Genomic DNA, 26,149 nt, shown 5'->3' with positions numbered 1-26,149 from the left:
TCACTATGTCTGTGTTTCTTGGCTCTGTGCAACTGCGACCAAAGAACTGTTGGCGGGTTCGTGAAGTGGGGCAGGAAGGGGCAGTGAATTTATGAGAAGAGGGCCTGGGTGGTATCTTGTCACCACTTTGCTTCCCTCAGCTGCATTGTCAACACAATACAGACACCTCTCCCTTGGATTTGTGTGGTAGTTTTCTAACATGGGTCTATTAAAGTGTCCGTTTTGATGCGTAACTGAAATACTGCTTGTAAGCAGTGCTGTGCCAGCTGCAGTGCCCTTGAAGTTGTTTTCCTGGCTGCACCTAGAGGAGCCCAGCAACTCGTTCCCCCTTTCCAGAACACCAGTGTTCCCTTTCCTGTGCTCACTGGGATGCTTACACACAAACACACACCTGCAGCAGCATCATCATCTGCAAGTGAACAAGTCACTTTTTATATACCGCTTGCCGAATGAGCAGCACTGCTGCAGAAGTTACGACTTTAGAGCAGAAGCAAACTGCACTTTCATTGGCCTTACGTTAAATTAATGGCCTGCTGCAGCCAAAGAGGGGAGTGCCCAGTGAGTACACGGTGATTTGATTCAAATCAGAAGAATAAAAGAACCTTGACCTTGTGTTAGAAGGAACTAAAATTAATTAGTTGTAATTATCTAATCTATCATGTAAAGTCATAAGCGTCAGAGCTGGCACGAGATGAATGAGGTCATGAAATTTCACAGGGGAAATCTAATTCCACTGCTAGGCAAAACTCAATCTACCCCCAGCTGTAAAGAACCTACTTTTTGCAGCCAAAGCCATGAGCCCTTGCTTTAGGCAGCCGGGCTTCAGGTTCTTTGCACAATACACACCAAGAAAGTGATCCAGAAGGCAGTAGGGAAGATGAAGGGGAGTAGCAAACCTGCCTACAGAAGGCACATTCTTGTTGGTGCATGTTTTTGTGACTGAGCCCCTCACTGTTGATGAACCCACATTTATCACCTCAGGAAAAAGCTTCAGCCTCAAAGCCAGAGCATCCCAAGCTCTGAAGGGGAAATAGGATCAGAAGAAGCCTCCAAAAGCTTCTTCTCTACTATTTGTTACAAAGCCTGTGGCATCAGTGGAGCTAGAGAGGAGCCCTGGGAGAGCCTGAAGGAGTTGCCATGGTAGATTAGGTCATGCTTCCCCATGGCATTCCCTGCTGAGCCAGGAAGAGATACCAGGAAAGAACCATCCCTTTGAGCAGCCGTCCTGGTTGTGTCCCTTCCCAGCTTCTGGTGCACCCCAAGCCTGCCTGCTGGCAGGGCAGTGTGAGAAACTGCAGAGTCCTTGGCTCTGGGTAAGTACTACTCCGCAACAGCTAAAACATCACTGTGTTATCAACACAATTTTAATCTAAAATCCAAAACACAGCACTGGGTCAGCTTCTACAAAGAAAACTAACTGTCCCAGCCAAAATCATTATTCTGTCCCAACAGCCAGGCTTGAAGATACCCTCCTACTTTCCACATCTCCAGCCAATGCATCAATGATGCGTTTTTCATGCTGTGAATGTAGGAATTACAGGCCACTTTGGACCCCTCTTGGTTCTACTGCCTGCTTTTACACACCTTGCAGTTAAGGGATAAAGTACACAATCACCCTGTGACATGATGAAAATGCCTGCATAGTGGTCTTCTGTCAGGCTGCTTAGTTTTTTTGGCTGCTCTAACCCACACTTCACTCCAGGAAGGTTCTCAAGAGGCAGCTCCTGGCTCATTGTACACCAAGGCCAAACAGCCCCTGCTTCCTGTTCCCTGCAGTGCTCTGCGATGAGAAGAGCTGAGCAAAGGGTTTCTGACTCCCCCTTCACAAACCCCACTCGCAGCTGTGCTGGAGTGGAGGGAGAGCTGTCGCCTTCAGTCCCGTCACTGAGGGTAGGGAAAGCACTGCTGAGGTTCTTCTGGTGCTGAAGTCACCACAGCTGAGCCATCAGGTAGGTCTATAGGACTCCCAGCCCAGACTCTGTTACCTTCAGAGAGTTCAGCTACAGAATTCGGAAATTAAACTTTCTTCTTCTTCCCTCCTGTGCCACGTGTCCTCCCACCTTCTCTGACCCCACATTCAGGTCTTTGGTCAGGGGGTGGCACTTGATCTGTTAATTATCACTCGTTGGGGATAAAGCAGCAGAGGGGTATGGTATGTCTGCCAAAGCTCTTGCCTTAACGATAGATAGTTCAATGGGGCTTTGAAATAACGGTCCCTGACTAAGGTCAACAAACCGGCAATCCTGATCGTACAGTTCTTTAAGGTGTATTTGATATCCATGACAGATTACACAACAGGTGAAGTACAACCTAAGGAATCACAGGTATTTCTCCTTGTACAACATGACAGCTGAGCATTCTGGAGGATCACGCTAACATGGGAAGTTACTGATTATCTGTCAAGCTGCAAGGAGCAGACCACCTCTGAAAGGGCCAAAGCTGTCCTAGTCCCTTCGCATTTTGCGAGGAAACGCCAAGAGGATGCAGAAGATGCCCCTCCAGTTACCATTCCAAAGCACAGAAATGCAACAGCCAGCATCGGATGTAATCCTACATGAGAAAGCTAACGAAACAGATGAACAGATCATATTATGGAGCATCGAAGGTTAATCGTGGGTTCACTGACTTAGTTTTGATACGAGGAAACTTTAACTGCATCTCCAAGGAATTTGTTTCTACAGCACCAGTATTTTAGGAAAAATAATTCACATTTTGTAGGCTGAATACAGACAATGAAGTTCTGAGCTACTTTAAGATTTAAAAAAATAAATTCCTTACTAACACAATGCTCCAGTTTTTAATAAAGTAGCAGAACTTATTTTTACAACCCCACCTGTGACCAGCCAGAGATTGAGCAGGTCCCTCTGAAGTAAAGTAACAAAGTTCAGGCTTTCATCAGGCTTACTCCAAAGATAACGAGCCACAGTTCAGTTCTGCTTTAAATTCACAGAAAATGAATCCAGCTTTTAACATCAACTGGAATAGGTACTTTTAGTTTGTATCTATGTAGTTAAATACATTTGCGTAATATTATTGAAAGTTTCTTGAAAAAAATCCCACAAAACCCACTTAAATTCACAAGTTTGTGGATTTAGGTAAATACATACATTAATTTGTAGTTTCCTGTTAGTTGCTGTTAAATTACTCGCTGCTTCTGTTTTGATGCAACTTAAGCTAGTGTCAGGATTATCTCAGCTGTTTGGCATCAAGTGTCTTCAAGACTGGTTTTGTGCCCAAGTAATAGTGATGTAACACTTGCGGTCAGAGATATTATTTGTCACTGCCTGCATTAACAACTCCTACCCCACAAGTGGAAAAAATCAGTCTAATATTGGATTATCTTCTGAAAACGAGATAAAGATGAACCAAGAAAGATTTTATACAGCTGTAAGACACCACCGTTCATGTTTCTAGTCACTCTGTGACAGCCTATGTAGGATAATCCTATTACAAGTTACATTGTAGATTTTAAATTTTTATATCATTCAATTGATCATTCCAACATGTAGAAAGCAAAATAAAAATACCACAAGACTTGTTTAAAAAGGAGCATTGTCGCCTTTCCTGAGAATATTAGACTTGCTTGGGAAGTTTGTTTTATAGCTGGATTAGTTGAGCTGAGGATGCTGTAATTGGATCCTTAAACAGAACGGACAGAATATTGCTTCAAGTGGTTTTCTTCTTGAACACTGAGTGTGAGACACATCAAGAAGTCCTCCTGTGTTGTTACAGAGGTATATGCAACAGAACAGAGACCTTCTCAGAAAAGGAAACCAGCTACCTTGCAGGGGTGAGCAGTTCAATTACAACTGCACATAAAGCTTTCAAAGGCTGGCACGCTCGCTACCTCAGGATCTGATGGATTTCTCTCTATGAGAAGCAGAAGGCTGGAATTCAAATATGTGAATTCCTGGCACAAGGAAGTTGTGGCATCTGGGTTATCTGTCTTGACTTTCGGTTATTCCCACTAACAGAGCAGCAAGCCACAGACCACATATTGCTTACCTTGCTAGCATCAGAACACGAGCAGCCAGGGTTCAAAGAGGTTTTCGCTGCATTACTAGATGAGATTACTTCATACACCGACTTGGTGAAAACACTCCCCTCTTCCCCAGATGATTAACGTTACTCAGCTTCACCACAGAGGCAATTTTGAGAGTCAGAATATAAAGAACACTGAGCTTTGTTTTGGTGTTGTTTTTCTTTTAATGTCACGGGCTATATATGTTGACACCTTTTATACAAATAAAAGCAAATTATAGTATTACATTAACAAATTCTAATACAAAAATGTGTATTTCATAAAATGCGATTTTTAAATCACACAGCTCTACAGAAATGTAACTCCCCTATAAAGACATCCCGTCCACTGAGCAGTGCTTGCTCAAAATATAGTTATGAACTTAAATATGCTCATAAGTGTATTACCGTTGAACTTTGCATTTGGATAAACGTTACTGAAATCAGACATTAGAAATCTACTCGTTACCAGAATTAGCTGTACAGCTCCAGCAAGGAGAAGCCACCAGCTAAGTTCAGTACAGCCGGAGAGGCTTTCCTTGCTGACGGCCCATCACACCTTTCAAAATCACATTCATCAGTCACATCAATACTTTAGTGTTACCAATCAATAGTGTAGAGGAAAAAATAACGTAACTGTTGGCAGTAAGAAATGAAGTCACAAGCCACACCCAGACCACAGGCTGCATGTTGCCTACACCACTTAAGACTAAAACTTTTTTTAAAAAGATTTAGCAAATATCCAAAACAAAAAAGATTCATTTACCAAATATGCAAAACAAATTTTTGCCTATTGCTCTACTTCATACAAGTTTACTGCTTTGAGGTTTTTAAATATGAAATGATTGAACTAGCTGAATTAAAAGGTATACAAAATGATCATCTATCAAACATTCACTTTATACATAAACATTTCTGAAACAGATTTACAGTGTACAATTAATTTATACAGCTTAAGCAAGTTACAATACCGTTATTCTTCCAACTGAAAGCAACCAATGTATCTAGGACTTAGTTAAAAGGTTCTTGGTCACCAAAGTTTTACCTTTCTCATCTCACACTATTGACGTCCATGTCATCCCACTAAACACTGCAGCGTCTATTTAATAAACTGTACATCACTCCATCTAACCATATGCTGCAAAACCAGTTAATGTGCAGGAAGAGCTCATTAACTCCAATGTTTTTAAATACAATGTATCTACATTTTTCCCCAGAATGCTTGCGCTTCCTGAGCTAGACATAAAATACCTTAAAACAGGTTTAGACGTGAATCTGAGACCCCATAAGCAAACTGTATTAAAACGTCTAGAAGAAAAAAGGAAAAGCAAACCACTTGTAGTAGCTTTCACTACTGTCTGTTTGCACTCTAAATACGTTTTAGATGGATCTAATAGTCTGCTGAGTTAAGGTAGCAAATTTAGTATTTTAATTACCTAACAGAATATTGTGTATTGCTCTTGCTTTTTACAACTCTTACATAAAAGAATGTGTATTTCAGATCCTCCTCAATTTTCCTTATAATATTAATCCTGTTATCTAGGTAACTGGATTTAGAATTGCCAGAGTCTACAGAGCATGCAATTTATGTTGCTTTTAGATCAAATCCAATTGCGTTCAATATTAGCATATAAAAATCAAAGGATGGGATATTGAGACTAAGAGTATGCAGGTACATTTCAATGCTTGATTTTTTCCATAAAAATTTGAGCCGTCATTCAAAAAAATCTAAAACAGAAAGCAGATTTTGTTTGAATGAAAAAGGGGTTGAGTGATTTGTGATTTCCATTTTTAACTCTGGATTTCATAAATAATTTTTAAATGATAAGTTATTTTCCATCAAACAATGCAGTGGCTTACAGTAATAAACTAGAGTATTAAGTAAGCTTGCACAGTTAACTGCAACGTGATGAGCTTGGGTTTAAGGTGCTATTCCGTCTGCCCTGAAGTCTTTTAAGGACTTTACCATGTGGGCATCATGTCCGGGAACCAGACTCTACCGAGATGCTTTGAAACTTCCCAGTGGATCTGCTCTAAGCTGTATTTCTGGTCAGGAATCAAAACTTCCTCCATAATTGAAAGTTGAGAGAGACGACCGCCGCACATCTTCACAAACTCGACGAAGGCACTGCAAGAGACTTCACACTCCCCTAGCCCGACAGCCGACAGGTACTTGCACCGCTCAGCGATACGGATCAGCTCCTCATCCAGAGGCCGCAATCCATTGGCGCACACAACCAGCTCCACCAACCGAGGGCACGTCATCCCAACACGGCCAAGCACATCCTTGCTTACTGACCTTCCAAAGTAAAGGTGAGTGACGGGTATCTCGTAGCGAAAGAATGGGTCAAACTCTTCTTCGTACAAGAAAAAGTACATTACTAAGTTTACTTTAGGAGAATGCTTGATGAAAGCGTCCCAGCTGCTCTTCTGAATGGTGTGGAACTGAGTCTGCCCAGGGTTTTCACTGACAACATCAATGCGCAAGTGTTCCAACCTGACGTGTTTCTCAGAAGACAAAGCGAGCAGCAGCTCATCGCTCAGCAGGTGGTAGTTGAGCGCCAGTTCACGTAAGCCATGACACTGGTCAGCCACACACAGGATACCTGGCAAAACAGAACATCGTTACACAGGTACATATACTAAAAAACAAACAAGAAACATAAGAATTAGTTTGTTTCTGTAGGTCACAAGGGTGCAAAGAGCAGGTATTTCAACATGCCATCAAGACATATGATATAAAAATAGAATCATACTGGACAGCCAGAATACAAATCTTTTTTCATGAGTGTTGTAACTTCTTTGTGCATGGAAAGGAAGACATACGCTACACACTGTATACTTTCCTGTATTTGATTTATGTGAGACATCTGAACAGCATACTCCATTCTGCCCTGTTTTGAATCCACATATATACAAATTCATTCTTGTAAAGGGGCTTATTCATAAGCTTATTTCCATAGCCTGCTCTGGGACTACTGCTATCCATGTCTGTAGCTGACCAAGCAGCCAAGAATGAATCTGTCACCCGAGGAATGCAAACTTACAATGAATGTTTGCTTTTAATTAGAGAAGGCATTGCTGTTAGAAAGAGCAAACACCGACAAACTACATCTTGAAATTTGGAAAAGCTACAGCACAGGAGAGAAAACACTAAAAACTGGGAGCAGTATTCCTAGAACAGTGTTTTTTTCAAACTCTCTCCCTGTAATGGATCAATCCAACATGGAAGAAACATACATTAACAAAAACACTTTGATGCAGCCTATAAAGTTTCCATTCATCCTATTTGCAGATATAAGAAGTGCACAGACCTCTGCATTTCACGTGGTCCAGACAACAGCATGAAATTCAGGAGATGGTCTTTCCATGAACAGAGAAGTGAGAACACAACATCTAACATGGAACTGAAAAACCTGAGCTCAACCAACTATGGCTCTGAAGCAACAGGAAGAAAAATATCCATCTTTTTATAGTAAGACGTGGTTTTTAAATTCAAGAAGCCTATATTTAGCCTAAAAAATAAAGAAAATTGTAAAAATATTGCATGAATAAAGTATATATTTTCTGCCAGAGAATTTGCCAAAGTTCCTCCAAGTGCATCAAATACTCTTATTTCAAACATAAAAAGATTGATAGATTAATAAAAAACTAGTTTAGGTAAACAGAATTTTAATTCAACTCTTACTGCAACTCTTTCCTGTAAAAGCAGTTGTGGTATGTAAGCATACTCAGGCATGCTGCTTTGTAATAGGCTGGTTTGTTGACGCTGTTTGAATTATTTCAAGTAGCAGGGTTCGTAAGCCTCCTCTCATCACTAGTTTCAGGAAACAACTTGCTACAGATTTAACATCTAAACTCACCCCTTTTACAGAGTTGGCATCCTTTGTAAAGTCATCTGTTAACTTTAAAGGTATGCTATTGGCTAGCGCAACCCAAAAAAGGAAGAAGCAGGGTTCAGTTTGTTGTGATCCTTTACGGTCTAGGACTGCACACCCCCATCACACACAGGCAACGAAATCTGCCTTCACTGTCGGTTGCACACGCAGGGCACTGTGTAAATGGTTAGCCAGCTGCAGGGCCTGCCAAGAGCCTGTGCTGCAAGTGCTACATTCCCACAACATCCCAAAGCACTGCCTCAACCTTTATGCCACCAAGAGATAAAACTGCTTTGATAGCATACTGCACAGATTTGCATCAAAAACTCTGCTGAGTATAACACTGCTGATGTGGCCACTGCATCCATTCTTCTCTCCTGCTCTTCACTCAGAGATACAACTCTACCACCCCGGAAGCCAAACAGTCACAGCCTTTACAGAAATACTTTCAGTTCCCACTATACTGCAATAGGCAGTATTTCAAGTAATAAATAGCACCAGATAGATGTGGATTTAAAAATAATTATTTAGAAATAATTTTTACAAGGTATTGTTGCAGTCCTATGGGCAAGCTAAAGTTCAGGTTGCAAACAGCAAGGAGAAGAAATTCTGGGTATGCTGACAAAACATTAGAAATATATCACTGCCAGTGTACACTCCATACCAAACCCAAATATGCTGTCCTCTTTTTGTACAGTAAGCTAAGGATTATTCAGAGCATTTTTGGAAAGTATTCACAGCTTGAAATCAATCTTTTTCCTTTACCCCAGCAGTAGTGGGGTCTCTCTTTGCACTACTTGCATTGTTCTTCTCTGTCCTTGACTAATAAAATTCCTATGAACAAGTCTAATACCGAATATCTCCCCCTCACCCTGAAACTGCAATTTGAAGGCACGTTACACATCTACAAGTAATTGCTTTTGCATAACTCACGACCCTTTTGGTTCAATTGTAGTTATTCCACTATTTATAGCAGCCTGGTAATTACTATATTCCCATAAGAAAAAAAAAAAAAGGAATTCAGGTAAGTCTCTGCGCTCAGAGTTCCTCACTTTCAAGAGTTTTGTTTTGCAGTCTGCTTGCTAAGAAGCCAACTACCCACATACCAGGTCCTTTCTTCTGTTCTACTTTTTTCTCCATCTCAAGGCACACCCAGACCTGGATTAAGCAACAAATTCTTCTGCCATTTGCTTAGCACTCCAGTTTTGTCACGTGCACATCTGCTCCCATTCTATTCACTCCAGCTCAGGGAATGACAACAGTTGTGTTCCTTGGCCCTTAGGTAGGCATTGCCATTTCTTCCCATTGCTCCTTCAATTTAAGGACATCGCACAGTATGGATCAAACAGCGTATACCAGTCCAGCAACCCTGCAGACCCATATCCTCTCCCAAATTGTCAAGTGTATGATGTTCCATAAAGCCTTCTCGCAAGCATTAGGCACAAACCCGTACAGTCTAGTAGAGCTGACACCACGAGGCTGTTCCTGGATCCATGTTCAAGGGAATGACATCCCACACCAAGCTACAAATAACTGCTGGATCCTCTTCTTGATAGACATTGTTACAACTCCTGTACTCCTCAGGCACAGAAAGATTCTCAAACGACATTTTAAGTCAGGAAAAAAACAGTCACTCAAGCTAATTTAAACAACCCCTTATCCGTAACTACTAAGCTCTGAAGGAAATAACATTCCAGTTAACAAGCTGGTAAACTCTCTGCTGGACAAGCCTGCTGCAGAACAACCTGCATCCTCAGGACTTCTTTTTACAAACCAGACACAAGCTTTGGTCTGCAAGCTACACCTGGCAGAAGTATTAAGTTTGTGTTTTGTTTGTTATCATTACAACCCTATGGCCTTTCTTCACTATAATTTTCTCCATACTAGGGGGTCCTGCTGTCACATTTCACATGTAATATTTACAGTTGCAGCACATTGGCAAGAAGCAAGCAATGGTAACCATAGTTTCTACCTATTCTCAGAAGAGGAATTTAATGAAGTTGTTAGCATCTTATTTATGACTCCTCTTCCATTTCTCAGTGAAAACCAGAAGTGTGAAGTTGATGGGCTGTGACAGCAATCTTATGCTTGCTGTGCATTGCATAAACTTTCCACAAACATTAATTCTATGAACTTCAACAAAATACGACATTCAACAATGAACTTCAACATTTTCATTCTGATACAAGCTAATTTCATTCTCGCTACACACTTACAGTGCTAATTAAGTGTAATTGGTAACGGCAGAATTTCTGCACAGCTCAAGCAAATTCCCCTTCTTTGATGCTGCCTGCACTTGCTCTCCAGCAAAAGATTAAGCTGTTTTCTTCCAGAACGACTGTGCCAGCATCTTCATAATCCATGGCACTTCAGCACTCAGAACCTGTACATAACTAACTGCTGAAAAGGAACTCAGCCTGGAAAACCTTAATTATACTGGAATACTTAAATACTCATTGCAGAAATAATGCACTAGCAAGTCAATACGTGCTCTTAGAACCTCTGCAAGAGGTCACGTGCTTGTCCAGAGCGTGCACTATTTTATTATTAGCTCAGCAGTCAATCTGCAAGACTCCTGCAGAGAAAAGCAGTGGGATGGATGGATTGACAAGCAGCTAATATTCTATTTAGTAACAGTTGCTGTAGATACCACATTCGACCTCACTCTCACCTCATGCCTTTTTTTCAGCAGTTCACTGGTTTTCAGACAGAATTGAACATATACACTTTAGAAAACAAAACACAGTAGCTTACCAGCTGGAGAAACATGAGGACAACTGCTCATTTTCAACAGTTTGAGCGTGTCGCTGTTGTTAGCCACTAGCACTTTGAGAGATGGATCATCTACTGGTGTGTCATCAATCTTAAGCGAAGAGAGCGATTTGGAGTTTACAAACACCACGGTCAGTGCAGAAATAAAGTGAGACTAGAAAAAAAAAGTTTAAATGAAAGTGGTATCTAAAAAAATGTCAATGGCTTTTGCTGTACACAATCATCCTAGTTTTCTTTTACTTATTCACAGCATTTGCTGAAAGAGCCTTCTATTAATCTGTTACAAGTTTAATCAGAAATAGTAGACGTTTTTGAGTAAAACAAAGTATAATGACTTTTGCTATCAGGCCAAGTATTTGACAAATCAGAACACCTAACATTAAACAAACTGACAACCAGAACAACCCACTGCATGAACTTGGAGTTACAGGAAGGCCACAAGCAAAGAACGAGCACAGAAGCTCTCATTTTAAGGAAAATTTGCAAGTCACACTTTTAAAGTAGCATCTTCTAGAGCAGAAAATCCCCTGTGGTGAGTTATGCTGCCCCAGTGAGATACGAACAGGCAAGCATGGCAAGCCCATACTTTTCAGAAGTGCCCAAAGCCAAACAGCACTACTGTCTGGCTGCCACCCACACACAGTACTTCAGGTTGGACGTACTCGTCTTAGAAAACCAACTGTGGTGGTCAAGAGCTAGGAAAACAGGTAATCAATTAATTGCCAGTTAAGCAGCATAAATAATGTGGGTCCAACATTGAAGGTTGCTCCTGAGCATCTTTGTGTAATGACCAAAACTCACCAGTAAAGACAGAGCCCAAAATGCCTTGAAAAACATAGACTAAGGAACAGATAGAACAGTGTTAACAAAAATCATCACTGGTATGAGGGAATTGAATAACTAGCTTATAATCATGATTTCTTACAAGATTTACAAGAAAGTACTTCCTCCATGCACTCCACTAAGCATCCTATATAATCACCCTTTACTTTGATTTCAGTACTGTGCCACTGAGCCATATGCACAATCCTGAACACAGTTAAGTGAGAGAAGGCTTGGCAACAGTATTTGCTTTTACGTGATGTGTTTTGCTAAAGCTCACAGACAATTAGATTTAGAGCAGGAATTAGTATTTTCAAATTAACATAAACTGGCCAAGTTGGTTCATGTGAATGCAAACAATGTTCAAATCAGAAGCATGAGGCACTCTGGCTTTACACACCACTCCCACGTGCACTGACAACACTGATTATACATATAACATACTGAAAGGAAAAGGTGCTTTATTAATTTTTTACTTTATATTCAAAGAGTGCTAGTATTGTGTTTTATTCTCCGTATTTAGAATGCAACTCCCTCTACTGACATTAAAATAGAAAGTTAAAGAAAAATCAAACATGTTTGTAATGGACAGGTGCCTAAAATTGTAATTTGAAGAGTGAACAGAAAACATATAATATGCCAAAATGTAAAAGCTCATTATTTCATGTATTTTTAATATTGCCACATATGCAGCTCACAGCACAGTCCTGAGATTCTGGTATTACGGACTCTTTAGAAGATGCAAGTAGGATGTGCTTAGAGAAAAGATAAGGCAAAATAGTGCTAAACACTATTTACAAATATTCACCAGACATCATGTTATTTGAAGTTAGAAGAGCGCCAATGATGATTAAATGCCAAGTAGTTCAGCTTTCTATGCAATCTTATAAAAAATTACATAATGTTAACCACTTTTTAGATCCATTCATCTTTGGCTACTTCTCAACCAATGGGCCTTTTAGTAATGACTTCCCAGAGGAACTTATTCTTGGTCCAATTCTATTCTTTAGCTTCATTAGTAGTCTAGGAAAATAAAAATAGAATCACTGCTGGCAATATTTGCCAGTAACAGAATTATTGGAGTGGTAAATATCAAAAGGCAAATTATGCCCAGAGTTGATTTAGACTTATTTTGAACACATTCTTAAGAGGCCACATGTGAACTTATTAGGAACAAGAAAGTCTGTATTTTAAAAGAATTGAAGCTGCAGAAGACCACAGCATGAATGACTACACATTTATTCTGCAAGCTGAATAGGACCACAATATATCCTTCCAGTGAAAAATGCACAGACAAGCTAAAGCAGCATTCAGATTAAGAAACAACAAAATATACAAGAGCTAAACAAAGTATCATTAATGAACATGTTAAATCTGTGAATTCTTCCCACTAATGTTTAAGTTTTCTTATGGTCACATCTCAAAGCATACTGAAAGAGGAAAAAAACTAGAAAAAATGGAAATCTCAGAAGTCTCTTTGAAAATTAAGGATTAAAAATACATATTCAAGGTACATACATGACGTGGCTGTGATCACTGCCAAGGATAATAATTGATAATCCTTCTGTAGTTAACCTTGCTTAAACCCTATATCCTACTTCCTTTCCTGAGGTTGTCCCTACCTCTTCCTTGTCCTTGTTGCCATCAGCAATGACATCACTGTGATCCAGCTAACAGCTTAGCTCTTCCCACCCATGTCGGCTGGATTCTAGAATTGAGGCTGACAGACATCCAAGATCTTCTTGCATATAACAAGCTGCCCAGGCTACCACAACCACTCTGCTCCTCCTCCACAATAGTACGTTTCTATTTCATTAACAGGAATTCCTCCTCAGAAGTACATATAAAGGTTGTTCTTTTAGATCAGAAGCCTTCTAATGCAATCTTAATTTTGGTAGACACGTTCGGTAGAAATCTGACAGAAGATATCAGAAATACAGTGCACTTAGGCTAATAATCCAACACCTGATTATGACATAAAGCACTGAAAAGTCACAATCATACCTCTTTCTAAAGAGAAATCAATGTCTAATTCCCACAGGGATGAAACTCTACCACTTGAATTTTAATAGTTTCCTAAAGAAAACATTGTTTTCTCCCATAGTACAATTATAGATGTAAGGCCTCTAGCCTCCTGATGTGCAACACATTACAAAACCACAAGATAGGAATACTTTGAAAAATAAAATTAGGACTAAGTTCTCACACGAAGCAGAGACCAAGTGAAACTTCAGGTGTCCATCTCAGTAAAGTATCTCAGTTCTTCTTTTTAATAGAGTCCAATAATAATTATTTTTCTTTGCCAAATATTCTTGCCAAAGATTCATGTTCTTACATCAAAACTTTTCATTAAGTTACAACAAAACTATATGAACCACTGCAATATTTTACATAGAAAAATCAACACAATAAAATACCTTTGGTAAATCCATGAAGCTTGGCCGGGCTGTTGAAATTAGTCCAAGTGTTTTCAAAGAGCAGTTCACAAGCTGTGATAAAATATCACAAGCTGCTTCTGCAGATTCCTTGCTACTGTCCACCTTGACAAAAATAAATGCATTGGTTCAGAAAATACTGCATCAAAATACAACTGTTATGAAAAGAGTTTCTATACTTCAACGTTTACCTTTTGTAATGTGATGGCGAAAAAAATCTCACTGAGATTTCAACAATGTCCTTCTTTATTTTTTTCCACCGAAAGGAAAAAAAAATCAAGTATAAAAAAATCCATGATAGTTTGCTATCAATTTACTGCGCTCCTAAATCCTCTGCTAAAACTTAGCATGGTGAAGGGTCAGCTGAGCAATCTGTTCCAAGGTATTCGGTCGACATCAAGTAATAAAAACATGAAGGTTCTTTTGACTCCAAAACCTGTTCCCATATTTCCTATCACTATGTGGGAATTCTATAAACCCTTCCCTGTGTGAAAAGGATGCTTCCATTATGGTGACTCAGCTCGTAATAGAGCTGCTGGAGAATTAAGTACATTGTCATTTGAACATACACAGCTACACCTTCATCGTTAACACCACAGATATGAAATGGATACCCTGGGAAAAAAACACCACTTAATTATCAGTTTCTTACACAGCTGAATCACTTAACGTGCCTCCAGTGGCACTTTCTCAACTCTCAGATGCACTTTCAGAATACCCTCTTAAATACAGTAGTCATGACAGCTTTGTAGGCCTCCAGAACAGTAAAAAGCATGATCAGGACATCAACTTTAAGTCTACCATATGGATTGCTGGTGAGGTAGCATGGCATCTATGCCTGATGAATGTTCATTTTCCCTTCGGACAGAAGCTAAAGAGACAGGAACACCTGCAAACCTTGTGATAATCATTCCACATCCAGTATCAAATGAAGCCATTGCAATACATGAGCCGGCAGAGGTACCTCAGCTACCAACCCACACTGATGCTTCCTACATTAAATCTGCCAGATCTGAGAAACAAGTAAATGGAATGTCCACCTTGCAGCAGAAGCCATTTCTTTTCCGGAATTACCACAGAGCTGATCCATACATAGCCAAGATGGTCTCCCACCACCCGCCCAAAACAGAAGGATCTGTAGGTCAACGTTCAAGGTTTTCATCCATTGAAAATAATTCCACGATGTTAACAAAACTGTTCTGACCAAATGGTATTTCCCAGCCGAACACAATTAGTAGATATACCCTCTTGTGCAAAAGCCATGCAGTTTTTTTCAGTTTACTGGAAGGCAGCCATGCTGATTAAAGGCTATCTGTGGACAACCCCATACAATTTGGTAGTAAGTTTGCTAGTTGCTTACTAACAATACTGAAGTTACAGGCACCTGCTTGCTGAAGCAGAACTCTAAGCAGCTAAGATACTTCAAGAAAAAAAAAAAAAAAAACGTTCAGAATTGCTACTGTAGGTTTGGTTCCCCAAAATACATCCAAATAAGTAACGGATTAGAAGATGTGTCTATACCAATCTGGAGAAACCACTTCTTTAGCATACTGGGCCTGAGAACCAGGTCTTCCAGGCTAAAAATGGCCATATTCCCTCTTAACTGAGGATCCTAATCACAAAGATCACATCATAAGCCTTTCCTAACTTTTAGTGATGTTCTTTAACTTTCAGTGTGTCAGAATGTTTTGATTGCAACTGTCAATTATCATTTGCCAACATCAGTATTTCAATTACAGATATTAACGGAGTATTATTTCTCATGCTTTGATATTGATCTAGATGAATCATCAGAACTGTTCAGAGTATATTTCCTTGAAACACTCCTAACAAAATGAAAAAAGGCAGCAAAGTTTAACACATTTTTAGAAAGGTACTAAAAGAGCATATAAAAATATACTACCTTGAAGCTTACATACTGCAAGTGATTGGAATGCCTCTTTATTATTTGCTTGATTAATTCAGGATGCGTAGCCCTCAGGTAAGACGTGGCTGGTTGATTCAGTTCAAACTCAAAACATCTCCAGAGATCAGGCATGTGGAACACTTGGTTCCAGCTTCGGCAGACCTGTGATGCATGAGCACGATCCAGAAGGGGCAGGTACTGAAATACCTGCAGGATAATGTCTTGGAGCAGGTTACCCCAGTCAGGACTCTGCGCGACTATGGCCTTCTCATCTACGATCTTGTGTCTCTTGGATTCTTTCTCACTCGTCTCTTCAGATGAACTGTTGTTGGCCTCATCAGTTTTCCTCCCTCGTTTCATTCTATAAGAACAAGAAAATTTCTGTAAGTTTTCTAAGTGTAAGACAGCTCAAAAGAACGGTATTTATAGAAAACTGTGGAGATGAAGAAGCACCTTTTCTGTAACCATGATTTTGCATAAAGAAAAAAAACAAGTAGCAATGGGCTTGAAATACATGTCTAAAAATCATACTACTACCTAGATAAGTGAATGTAACATTACCTTCCTAGTCACTAGCACCACCAACCCATTTACCATAGCCACAATTTTTTCAGTGTTTTGCTTTTGTGTTTGAGAATACTTTGAACCTAATCTGCATCACCATTTCATTGATTATCACTTCACTTTCCCACTAATGGGGACATTCTTCCGAACTATTTTGTGAACGGTTATTATTCATAGCGCTCCCTTACTCCTATTTACCAGAAATAACAACATTAGAAATTGTAGAAAGCAAAAGGCAGGCAATAAAGCAGAAAAAAAACAAGGAAGAATGTATACATGTTAGCAGGTATTGCATCTGGCCAGTTAATTTTTATTCCCAGACAGAAATAACTTTCTTTTTTTAAAAGCAAAGAGGTTACTTCAGTATGTTTGTTTTCAATCAATATCCTTAAAAAACATATTTCATCAAGAACATGTTGCTTTACTTTTTCCAGCCAATTAGTAAATAGGGATTGTGAAAGATTTCTGATAAACAGTCTGGAAGGTCCAACCCACAAAAAAAAAGATAGATTACAGAAGAGTCAAACTTCCTTCAAAAACATATTCAGTTAAGCAAATCTGAGGCTCATTCCCAGTAGCATATACTTCTTCCCTAGCAGTCTCATTTAAACAAGTTATACATAACTTTACATATTTAATATGAAAAAACACCGCAATGCACATTTGAAGTTTAGCATCAGGTGTTGATCAAAGTGTGTTCTTTTTTACATGCCAGCTTAAAACTGAACTTGCATCCAGACATTTATTTTTAAAAGCCTGAACATGATGCACACTGTGTCCTTAAGGCCTGTGAATGAGACTACAAACTACTATCCGCTCAATTCAAGTCCCTGAAGATCTAAGACATCTGGGGTGGCAGAGTAGGCTTGATACGTATAATCACCTCCAACCCTGCCATGACTACTGGAAGATAAATATGCACTTCACACACAGTGAAATCGTTTTGATTTAGTGGTCAAGTATGATTACAAGTGCAAGACTATTATGTGTTCTTGCAGTTTAAGCCTGCAGGCAGCTAACCCTACAGCAGGAATAGTGGGAGGAGAATTGGGAGAAAAAATGTCAGATAACTAATGCATTAAGGACAGTTTAATAAAAAAGATTTAATAAGAAAGGGAAAAAAGAGAACAGCACACAAGTGATGCTCAAGACAAATTGCTCACCACCAGCCAACTGATGCCCAGTTCATCCCCTAACCCCCTAAATTTAATTGTTCCACATGACATCCTATGATATCCCTTTGGACATCCCTTTGGCCAGCCTCAGCCAGCTGTCCTGGTTCTGTCCCCTCCCAGCTCCTGGTGCACCCCCAGCCTCCTTGATGGCAGGGCAACAAACAGCTGAACAGTCCTTGGGTCTGTGCAAGTATTGCTCTGCAACAACTAAAACATCATTATCAATGTTACTTTTCTCCTAGGTCCAAAACACAGCACGATACCAGCCGCAGTGAAGAAACCAAGTTTTATGGCAGCCACAACCAGAACACTTGTTCAGTTCACCTGTCATCTGAACAATTACTTTCCCTGCTACAACCAAGTTAAAGTTTAGAGGTCTTTTTAACACAAAGTGCAATACGCTAGATACCCATACGAAAAATCATACTGTTTTATCATCCAATGCATCACAGCTTATTTTCTCAAAGCCAGCATCTCTTCATCTATCTTTAAGACACTTTAAATCATACCTCCTACTCACATGACAATAGCGAGCTATCAGCTGGGGTCTGTGACTGTTTATAAAACGCTGTGATCAAACCTGAACATACTGTCATGAAAGACTGATGAGCACAATTTCTCTCTTGATTCTTTCATCCCACTAGCACTGTAGACAATCAGAATATTTCACTATCATAAGAGCAAGAAAACCTCCTCTTAGTTCCTGAGAACTACTTACTGTGATCCCCAGCTCACGACTATAGACCTGTGCAAAATATGACTGCAGTGGCAAAACAAGCTTTCCACCTCAGAGAGAGAGCTCTGTGGCTGAGCTGCTATCTTCACTACAGATGGGAAAGCAATGAAACTGATATAGTCACTTTTAATCACCTGCATCTAACTGGACTTTGCAACTGTGAAAGCAGAATAGTCAAAACAAGTCTCTAATCATTTTGCTAATTAGTTTAGCAAATCCACTGGGGACCTGTTGTGTTTATGTTTACAATAACATTTTTGCACTATGCTTAGCATTTATCTGCGATAAGCTAGTCTGAACCGAAATATTCCTTTAAACTTTACATTAAACATGTTCAAAACAACTAGCTTCTAATGAGCAACTGCCATATGCAGGTTGCTCGCTTGCCGAAACTGAGATGGCACATGCCTTATATTTGATTTCCAATTCATTTCTTGTTTGTCTGTAAAAACTAGACATGCTGAACGTTAGACTTAGCTCTCCAAGTCTTGTTTTACAGAGACCCTGTCTCATCTTTTGCTACTAAGCTAATGTTATGTTAACATGCTATTTTATCACAGCTTCAGGAGGTCAAGCTCTGGATTTTCTCCCCTATCACATTTAGGGACTATTGTGCACACAGAATACAGTTGATTTGCATTCACAATCCATTTACTAAGTAACCTCTTCAAAGAGGCAAGCAGTAGATCTGGCAGTTTTCTAAAAGAAATGACAAGGAACACACCACTTCTGACAGAACCATGATTTTTTTTTTTCAGGTGGAAAGAACCTCTGAGACATGACTGACAGAATTGGACCAGGTCATCGACAGCCAACTTACAAGCTGCACCTCAGAGCTCACTGACCAACTTTGATGAGTTCGAGGTAATTAATATGCACTGGTCACAGATCAAAACCCACTTGTGAAGTTGCAGGGTGTTATCTTAAGTTTTTACAGACAAGAAATAATTGAGACAAAATAATCATCAACAGAACTGTACTAGACGGTCTTTAGGGCACAACCTTCCAAGAAAGTAAGATGTCATTCAGAAGTAATGGATGGAAAAAGACATTTCCAGAGAATTTTGTTTTGTTACTGACACCTTGGATGCTTCTGAAACTCAAAAGAGAGCATTATGATTTTTGAAAAATAGTCCCATGTGGAACCTTCTCAAAAATCACAAAAGAAGTCTAAGTCAAAAGAGTAAAAACGGTGATTTTAAGTCTTAGATGACTGTTTTGTCTTTTTCTTGTTGTAGAATTTAAAGTACTGGAATAGATTTTTAAGAACATAATTGGTTTCAACCTCTTCGCATACCTAAAAGTAGAACAAATACAGAATTGAAAGAATGCATACTTCCTACAGAAATTAGCAAAGCCATAAGAAGTGAACTCAAAAAAAAAAAAAAAAAAACACCAAGAGAGTAAATCCTGCAAGTTTGATTAAGAACAGTCAAATAAAATCAGGCAGTTCTCTTTTGTTTGTGTGTCTGATAGTCCAGGTATTTAACCACTTTCAATCCAAGGCCACCAGAAATAACTTCAGTAAGGAAGACACTGATGCAAGATTCCATGTGAGTGTATTCTTGTATACTAATTACTTAGTACTAATTATCAGCAGATGTATTTTTCAAACAATGATTGTTTAACACCTCCTCCAATGCTTGAACCATCACTCTTCCTTTTAACTCTCTCTAGCATGCTCAGGACATACCACCAGCCTGTTCTTCAAAATCACTGCTGTAACCAAGTTTGCTTTAAAAAAGCTAAGACACTGCCAGAAGGGAAACCAGAACAGAAGCAAAACAAAAGACAGAAGGAAAGAAAGCTGCCAACTCTACCGAGATACAAAGAGATGTGATAGCACAGTGCCCGACTTGTTAAGATTTCCCAAGCGAATTTCTCAGCCTAGAATACCATCCCGGTTCTGAGCTGGGCACAACACGAGCTATGTATCTCGTCTGTGGCATGGTCCTGCTCAGCCATGACCACGCAGCTCAGTCACCGACTGGGAGGAGGAGCACTGCACACGCTGAACGTTGTTTATAGCGCTGAGCACGCACACGACAGCAGTTTAAAATAAAATGATAAAAAGGGGTGTGGGCAGCGCACGACTGTTTATACCCTGCTGATCACGCCTTATTATGGAGCAGCCTAGCGGAGCTCCCCGCGTTGTTTACACCGGGAGTAAGGCTGTTCTAGAAACAACCGGAGGAGTGGGGACACGGAGCGTTAGAGGGGGCAGCCCCCTCGCACACCCCCACCCCAAACTGCTGCGAGCACTCACTCGAGGCGGAACCAAGGGGGAATTACGGCTGTTTACTAGGGTTACGACGAGGAGCACAAGGACCCCGCCGCCCCCCACCTCTCCCCTCCCACCCCGAGCTCCCTTCACCTGGCGGCTCCCCGCTGCGCCTCGCCTCAACCGGGACTCGGGCCGCGCTGACGCCTCCGCTCCGGCCACATGAGCCCCTCCACGGCAGCCGTCGCCGTCCGCCTGTCCTTCGGTTTGTCCGTGTGTCTGCCCGTCCGTCCCGTCCCGCCGCTCCCCTCCCTCTTTCCCTGTTTACTGGGCGGCAGCGGAAGCGACGCGACCGCAGCCAAAATGGCGGCAGGCGCGCTGTGAGGCGACGCCACCCCCCTCCCTGCGCCGAGGGCGGGGCCGCCCCGTAATGGCCGCCCCTCAACGGCCGCCCCGGGGCCGCTGGGGCCGCTGGATGGGGCGGGAGGGAGAGGTGAAGTGGCGTTTACGTCGGTAACAGTTAAATGCTGGAGCAATTTGGACGACCGGTACCAGGCTAACCTTAGGAATAAATGTAGTAGAGAAAGCAGACATCAGTGGGAATAAAGTTAGTGGGATATTGCTACGTGAAGAAGATATGAGTGGTGTGTGATGGCTCCCTTTGGCTGGAAATGTGGGTGTGATACTGCCCCTTCAAACAGAATCACAGAATCATCTAGGTTGGAAGAGACCTCCAAGATCACCGAGTCCAACCTCTGACCTAACACTAACAAGTCCTCCACTAAACCACATCCCTAAGCTCTACATCTAAACGTCTTTTAAAGACCTCCAGGGATGGTGACTCAACCACTTCCCTGGGCAGCCTATTCCAGTGACTAACAACCCTTTCAGTAACGAAGTTCTTCCTAATATCCAACCTAAACCTCCCCTGGCACAACTTTAGCCCATTCCCCCTCATCCTGTCACCAGCATTGGGAGAACAGACCAACCTCCACCTCGCTACAGCCTCCTTTAAGGTACCTGTAGAGTGCAATAAGGTCAACCCTGAGCCTCCCCTTCTCCAGGCTGAACAATCCCATGCAGCATGTTCTTCAGTCCTTTAAAGGACAGAAATTTCTGAATTTGAAGTACCCAAGACGTACAGAAATGTTAAATAGCTCCCATTCAATCCTGATTTCCGTCATAAATTTTATTAAAATAGCTAGATGGAGTCCAACGATTTCTGAGTCTTGAAATGGTTTTGAAACAGGGTAACAGCTCTTCAGTGATCTCTCAAATGTCATCATCCCTTAGTTCTTCAAGAAGCACCCTACATGGAAAAATAATACCGTGGCATTTTCTTACATAATTGATCAAAAGGAACTTGATTTTTTTGTTTGTTTTGACTGGTTTGTTGTACTTTCATTTCTAAATCTAATTCCTTGAGATTATTGGTGGGAGAAAAATTACTTGTAGAGAAACAGCAATGCTTTTCAATGAGTAATGTTCATTTCAATATTGAATTTCTATAATATAAGGATCACTTTTGAATTTAACATGTCTTGAGACATTTACTGTAGCTCAGCCATTATGGCTCCATGTGTATTTGCAAGTCTCAGTGTTCAGCCTTCAGCTTTCCAGGAAAATCTTGAGATGAGAGGTGGGTTATCACTTTGAGCATTAATGAGCATCTCAGTCATGCTTGTAATAGCATATAATAGCTGTGTGACTGTGACTGTCACTTGTTGAGTTCTACAGAACAGCTTCATAAAGCTTGGTAGATAACGAGGTGTGTTTGTGGCTGAAGCCAATTCTCACTCAAGAAAACTGAAGGAACTGTTCCGCTGTCTCCACCTATAAATGTTAGGTTTATTTCATTGTCACTGTTCTACTTTGTAAGGGTTGGCTGTCTAAAGATGGGAAGATAACAGCCCCCAATTACAGTTTCTGGTAATGAAAAGTTATATATAGAATCATAGAATCATAGAATATTCTGAGTTGGAAGGGACCCTTAAGGATCATCAAGTCCAACTCTTGACACCGCACAGGTCTACCCAAAAGTTCAGACCATGTGACTAAGTGCACAGTCCAATCTCTTCTTAAATTCAGACAGGCTCGGTGCAGTGACAACTTCCCTGGGGAGCCTGTTCCAGTGTGCAACCACCCTCTCTGTGAAGAACCCCCTCCTGATGTCAAGCCTAAATTTCCCCTGCCTCAGCTTAACCCCGTTCCCGCGGGTCCTGTCACTGGTGTTAATGGAGAAAAGGTCTCCTGTCTCTCGACACCCCCTTACGAGGAAGTTGTAGACTGTGATGAGGTCTCCTCTCAGCCTCCTCTTCTCCAGGCTGAACAGGCCCAGTGACCTCAGCCGTTCTTCGTACGTCTTCCCCTCCAGGCCTATCACCATCTTCGTAGCCCTCCTCTGGACATTCTCCAACAGTTTCATGTCCTTTTTATACTGTGGTGCCCAGAACTGCATATATATATATATATATATATATATATATATATATATATTTATATATAACTTGAAAGTTTCTGGTTATGTGGGAAAGGAAGGTAGAATGGATTGACCCTAGTACCTGTGCTTATAATCTACTGCTTAATAGTGAATGCAGAGTGAGCAGTTCATGCTCCTCCTGATAGCCTCCTGTATTGTTTTCAGGTGGTGTTATGCTGGTGATATGATGTGACTGATCCATGTCATACAAGGTCAGAAATACCTTTTCAGCAAGACTAATGCTCTGATGAAAATCTGGTGTCTGCAGAAAAAATAAAATATAAGAATAATAATAATAAAGAATGTCTTGTGGTAAAGGACTCAAAAAATGTAACAGGCCTGCAATTTCCTTATTTTGAGGTAATTTGTAACCCTTAATGCATTATCTGAGTATTGATGTGTTGACTTAACTGGGAGAGACTTGTTACACTGCCTCACAGTTTTATTTTATGGCCTAATATTTGGAATGAAAAAAGTTTGCTTCAGTGCTTGTGCCCTTATGTGCTGTGCTGCAATTGCTTGTGTAAGTTTTAGGCACGCTAAGTGTAGGAGGAGAACAAGTGCAGCAGGAACTCTGTGTATCACTCTGGTAGGGGGTGTAGCAGTCAAAATCATCAAGGAAGGCGGCTGCAGCTCTACACTGAGCCAAATCAGGCCCAGGACATGGTGGAAATCACTACAAGCTGTGTCAGTAGCATCTGTTGGCAAAGCATGAGAATGGGGGAGTTTGCCAGGACTGAATAAAAGAAAACTTAGGAGATGGTGGTGTGTGGATCTTCTGGCACCTGGAGAGCACCTTGTCTATGGCTTTGGAAAAAGCCATAGTGTTTATAGAGCTCTTGGACTCTGAGGTAGCTGGTGGCAGCATAGAAAGAAAGGTCCAAGTAGCAAAGGTCCAAAGACAGCATTCATAGGTCTCTGGGCTGGTTTGTGAAAGAGCTGTGGGGCGTTCTGGAAACATCACCAGTGACTGTGGCTGAGAAGTGCTTTGAGAGGAATGATGATGAAACAATTTCTGAAAGGGTCACTCACTCAGCTCTGAATATTGAGTGAGTTGCATGTGGTGCACCTGGTCTTGACCTAGAATTACCAAGGTATCCCATCAACATTTTATTGAACAATTTTAATCTTCCCAAATGGCTCAGCAGTGACAGGGACATTGTCTCATACAGTCACTGCATTTTTCAGACAATACCGCGTTTTGACCAGTCTTTGGATTTGACATCTTGTGGACTTGCAGTGATTGCCAGTTCTGCTAGTGCATCCTGAAGCTTTAGTTAGTAACTTGGAAATTTCTAGCAGGTTTGTCTTTATTAGGTGGTTTCTTTGCTTTACTTATAATTTAATTAACAAAAGATGAGCTCTTGAGAGAGGTTTATTTTAAATGACACAGATGAAGGTATTTTTATTTGTGTACACTTTTAATAGTGCCAGAAAAAAGTCCCTAGTGTCCAGAAATGAGGGTACTGGGGAAGATAGCATTGTAATTTATTATTATTATTATTATTTTATTTTTCCTGAAGACAGGAAGAAACTCTGAATTTTCACCTTGATGGGCTGGAGAAATGGGCTGACAAAGATCCTCATGAAGTTCAGTGAGGAAAAGTGCAAAGTTATGTGTCTCCTACACCAGGAAACACATAACCCCAGGCATCGGGACACGCTGGGGACTGCTCAGCTACAAAGCAGCTCTGTAGCAAAGGACCTGGGGGTCCTGGTGGGCACCAAGTTGAACATGGGCCAGCAGTGTGCCCTTGCTGCTAAGAAGGCTGGGTGGCATTAGGCAAAGGATAGCCAGCAGGTTGAGAGAAGTGGTCCTTCCCCTCAGCTCAGCTCTGGTGAGGCCACACCTGGAGTGCTGGGTCTGGTTCTGGGCTCCTCAGCACAGGAGAGACACGGACGTATTAGAGAGAGTCCAGCCAAGGGCCACCAGGATGATGAATGGACTGGAAAGGCTCTCCTGTGAGGAGAGGCTGACGGAGCTCAGGCCTGTCAGCCTGGAGAAGAGGAGGCTCAGGGGGATCTTATTGCTGTGTGTGAACAGCTGAAGGGAGGGAGCAAAGAGGCTGGAGCCAGACTCTTTTCAGTGGTGCCCAGTACCAGGACCAGAGGCAATGGCACAAACTGGAGCACAGGGGGGTGCCTCTGAACACCAGAAGCACTTCTGTGCTGTGCGGGTGACTGAGCACTGGCACAGGTTCCTCAAAACTCAGTGTCTGGATATTATTTCTGTCTGGAGTCTATAGTGATTCCTTCCAGAAAATAGTTCAGATGGGTTCCTCATCTGTGCAAGCTGTGATATCACTCTTCTGTGTTTTGTAGGACTACATAGTAAAATTCTCCGTGGCGCATCTCCGATGCAGTAATATCACGGCCCCTCTTTGGCAAGGAGTTCATCCCGGACGGACTGAGCGTGGCGAGCCGTGCGAACGACAGCACAGGCAAGAACTGAACGTTTCCATGTCACGGGCCGCGGATCGCCAGCTGAGAACAACACTTGAGACTGGGAAAGGGATAGTGCTGGGTCAGGCTGACCTGACAGCGTACTGGTACGGGAACTTTTTGTTTTGCAGGAATTTTCTCGCTGTTCTGTGGGTGTCCCTGAAAATCAGCATAGGTGTCCCTGCCAGGAGGTGAGGAGTTAACGTGATCAGCAAGATAGCAGTGGTGAAGCTAAAACCCAAACAGGTTTATTGCTAAGAGGGGGCTGGCATTTGTAATTAGGATTGAATGCCTGGCTAACTAGGCACTGAAGGAGGGTACCTGGGCTCCTGTGCAGACATAGACCCTAACATAGTTTTTCAAAATGGGTCCAGGAGTTTGTTTCTAACTCCCATATCCGAGCATTGGGTGTGAAACCCAGAGATTGTTCAACAATTCCTTGAATGGACAAGTGTGCTGGAAGAATAGATCCAGTGTCCTACCAGTAGGCACCTATTGGTGGGAAACATCAAGTTCAAACAGCAGTAAGCACCCGGGGCTTGCCAGAACATGTAATTTGGCTGGTGGGAGGAATGAAGTTGTGCCCTACCTCCACCTGGAAGGAGATAAAGATGTATGGACCCAGGCCATACAGTAGTACAGACCATACTACACTTGTAGTATGGGAAAACCCAAAGGAGTGGAGGTAGAGACAATTGT

The 26,149-nt window shown here is 41.3% G+C and overlaps 1 protein-coding gene across 1 annotated transcript; it reads right to left on the bottom strand.

Annotated features, from left to right (window-relative positions):
• Nucleotides 1-4,180: 4,180 nt before the first annotated feature.
• FBXL3 (F-box and leucine rich repeat protein 3) lies at nt 4,181-20,915 on the bottom strand. Its single transcript, XM_035320316.1, has 5 exons — nt 20,683-20,915; nt 15,831-16,194; nt 13,910-14,032; nt 10,653-10,824; nt 4,181-6,626 (listed from the first exon to the last, which is right to left on the bottom strand). The coding sequence occupies exons 2-5, from the start codon at nt 16,191-16,193 to the stop codon at nt 5,983-5,985; spliced, it is 1,302 nt and encodes a 433-aa protein (XP_035176207.1). The 5' UTR covers nt 16,194; nt 20,683-20,915; the 3' UTR covers nt 4,181-5,982.
• Between the last annotated feature and the right edge of the window lie 5,234 nt (nt 20,916-26,149).

Source organism: Oxyura jamaicensis, chromosome 1 (genome assembly GCF_011077185.1).
Source record: "Oxyura jamaicensis isolate SHBP4307 breed ruddy duck chromosome 1, BPBGC_Ojam_1.0, whole genome shotgun sequence".
Taxonomy (NCBI): Eukaryota; Metazoa; Chordata; class Aves; order Anseriformes; family Anatidae; genus Oxyura; species Oxyura jamaicensis.
The sequence above is the reverse complement of the archived record's forward strand: the minus strand, read 5'-3'. Positions and strand labels throughout refer to the sequence as shown.

Coding starts and splice junctions, on each gene's coding strand:
- FBXL3 (XM_035320316.1), bottom strand. CDS start 16,193: ATGAAACGAGGGAGGAAAACTGATGAGGCCAACAACAGTTCATCTGAA. Junction 14,033..15,830: donor TGCAGTATGTAAGCTTCAAG/GTAGTATATTTT, acceptor ATTTTTGTCAAG/GTGGACAGTAGCAAGGAATC. Junction 6,627..10,652: donor TCCTCATGTTTCTCCAGCTG/GTAAGCTACTGT, acceptor CTGTTTTGCCAG/GTATCCTGTGTGTGGCTGAC.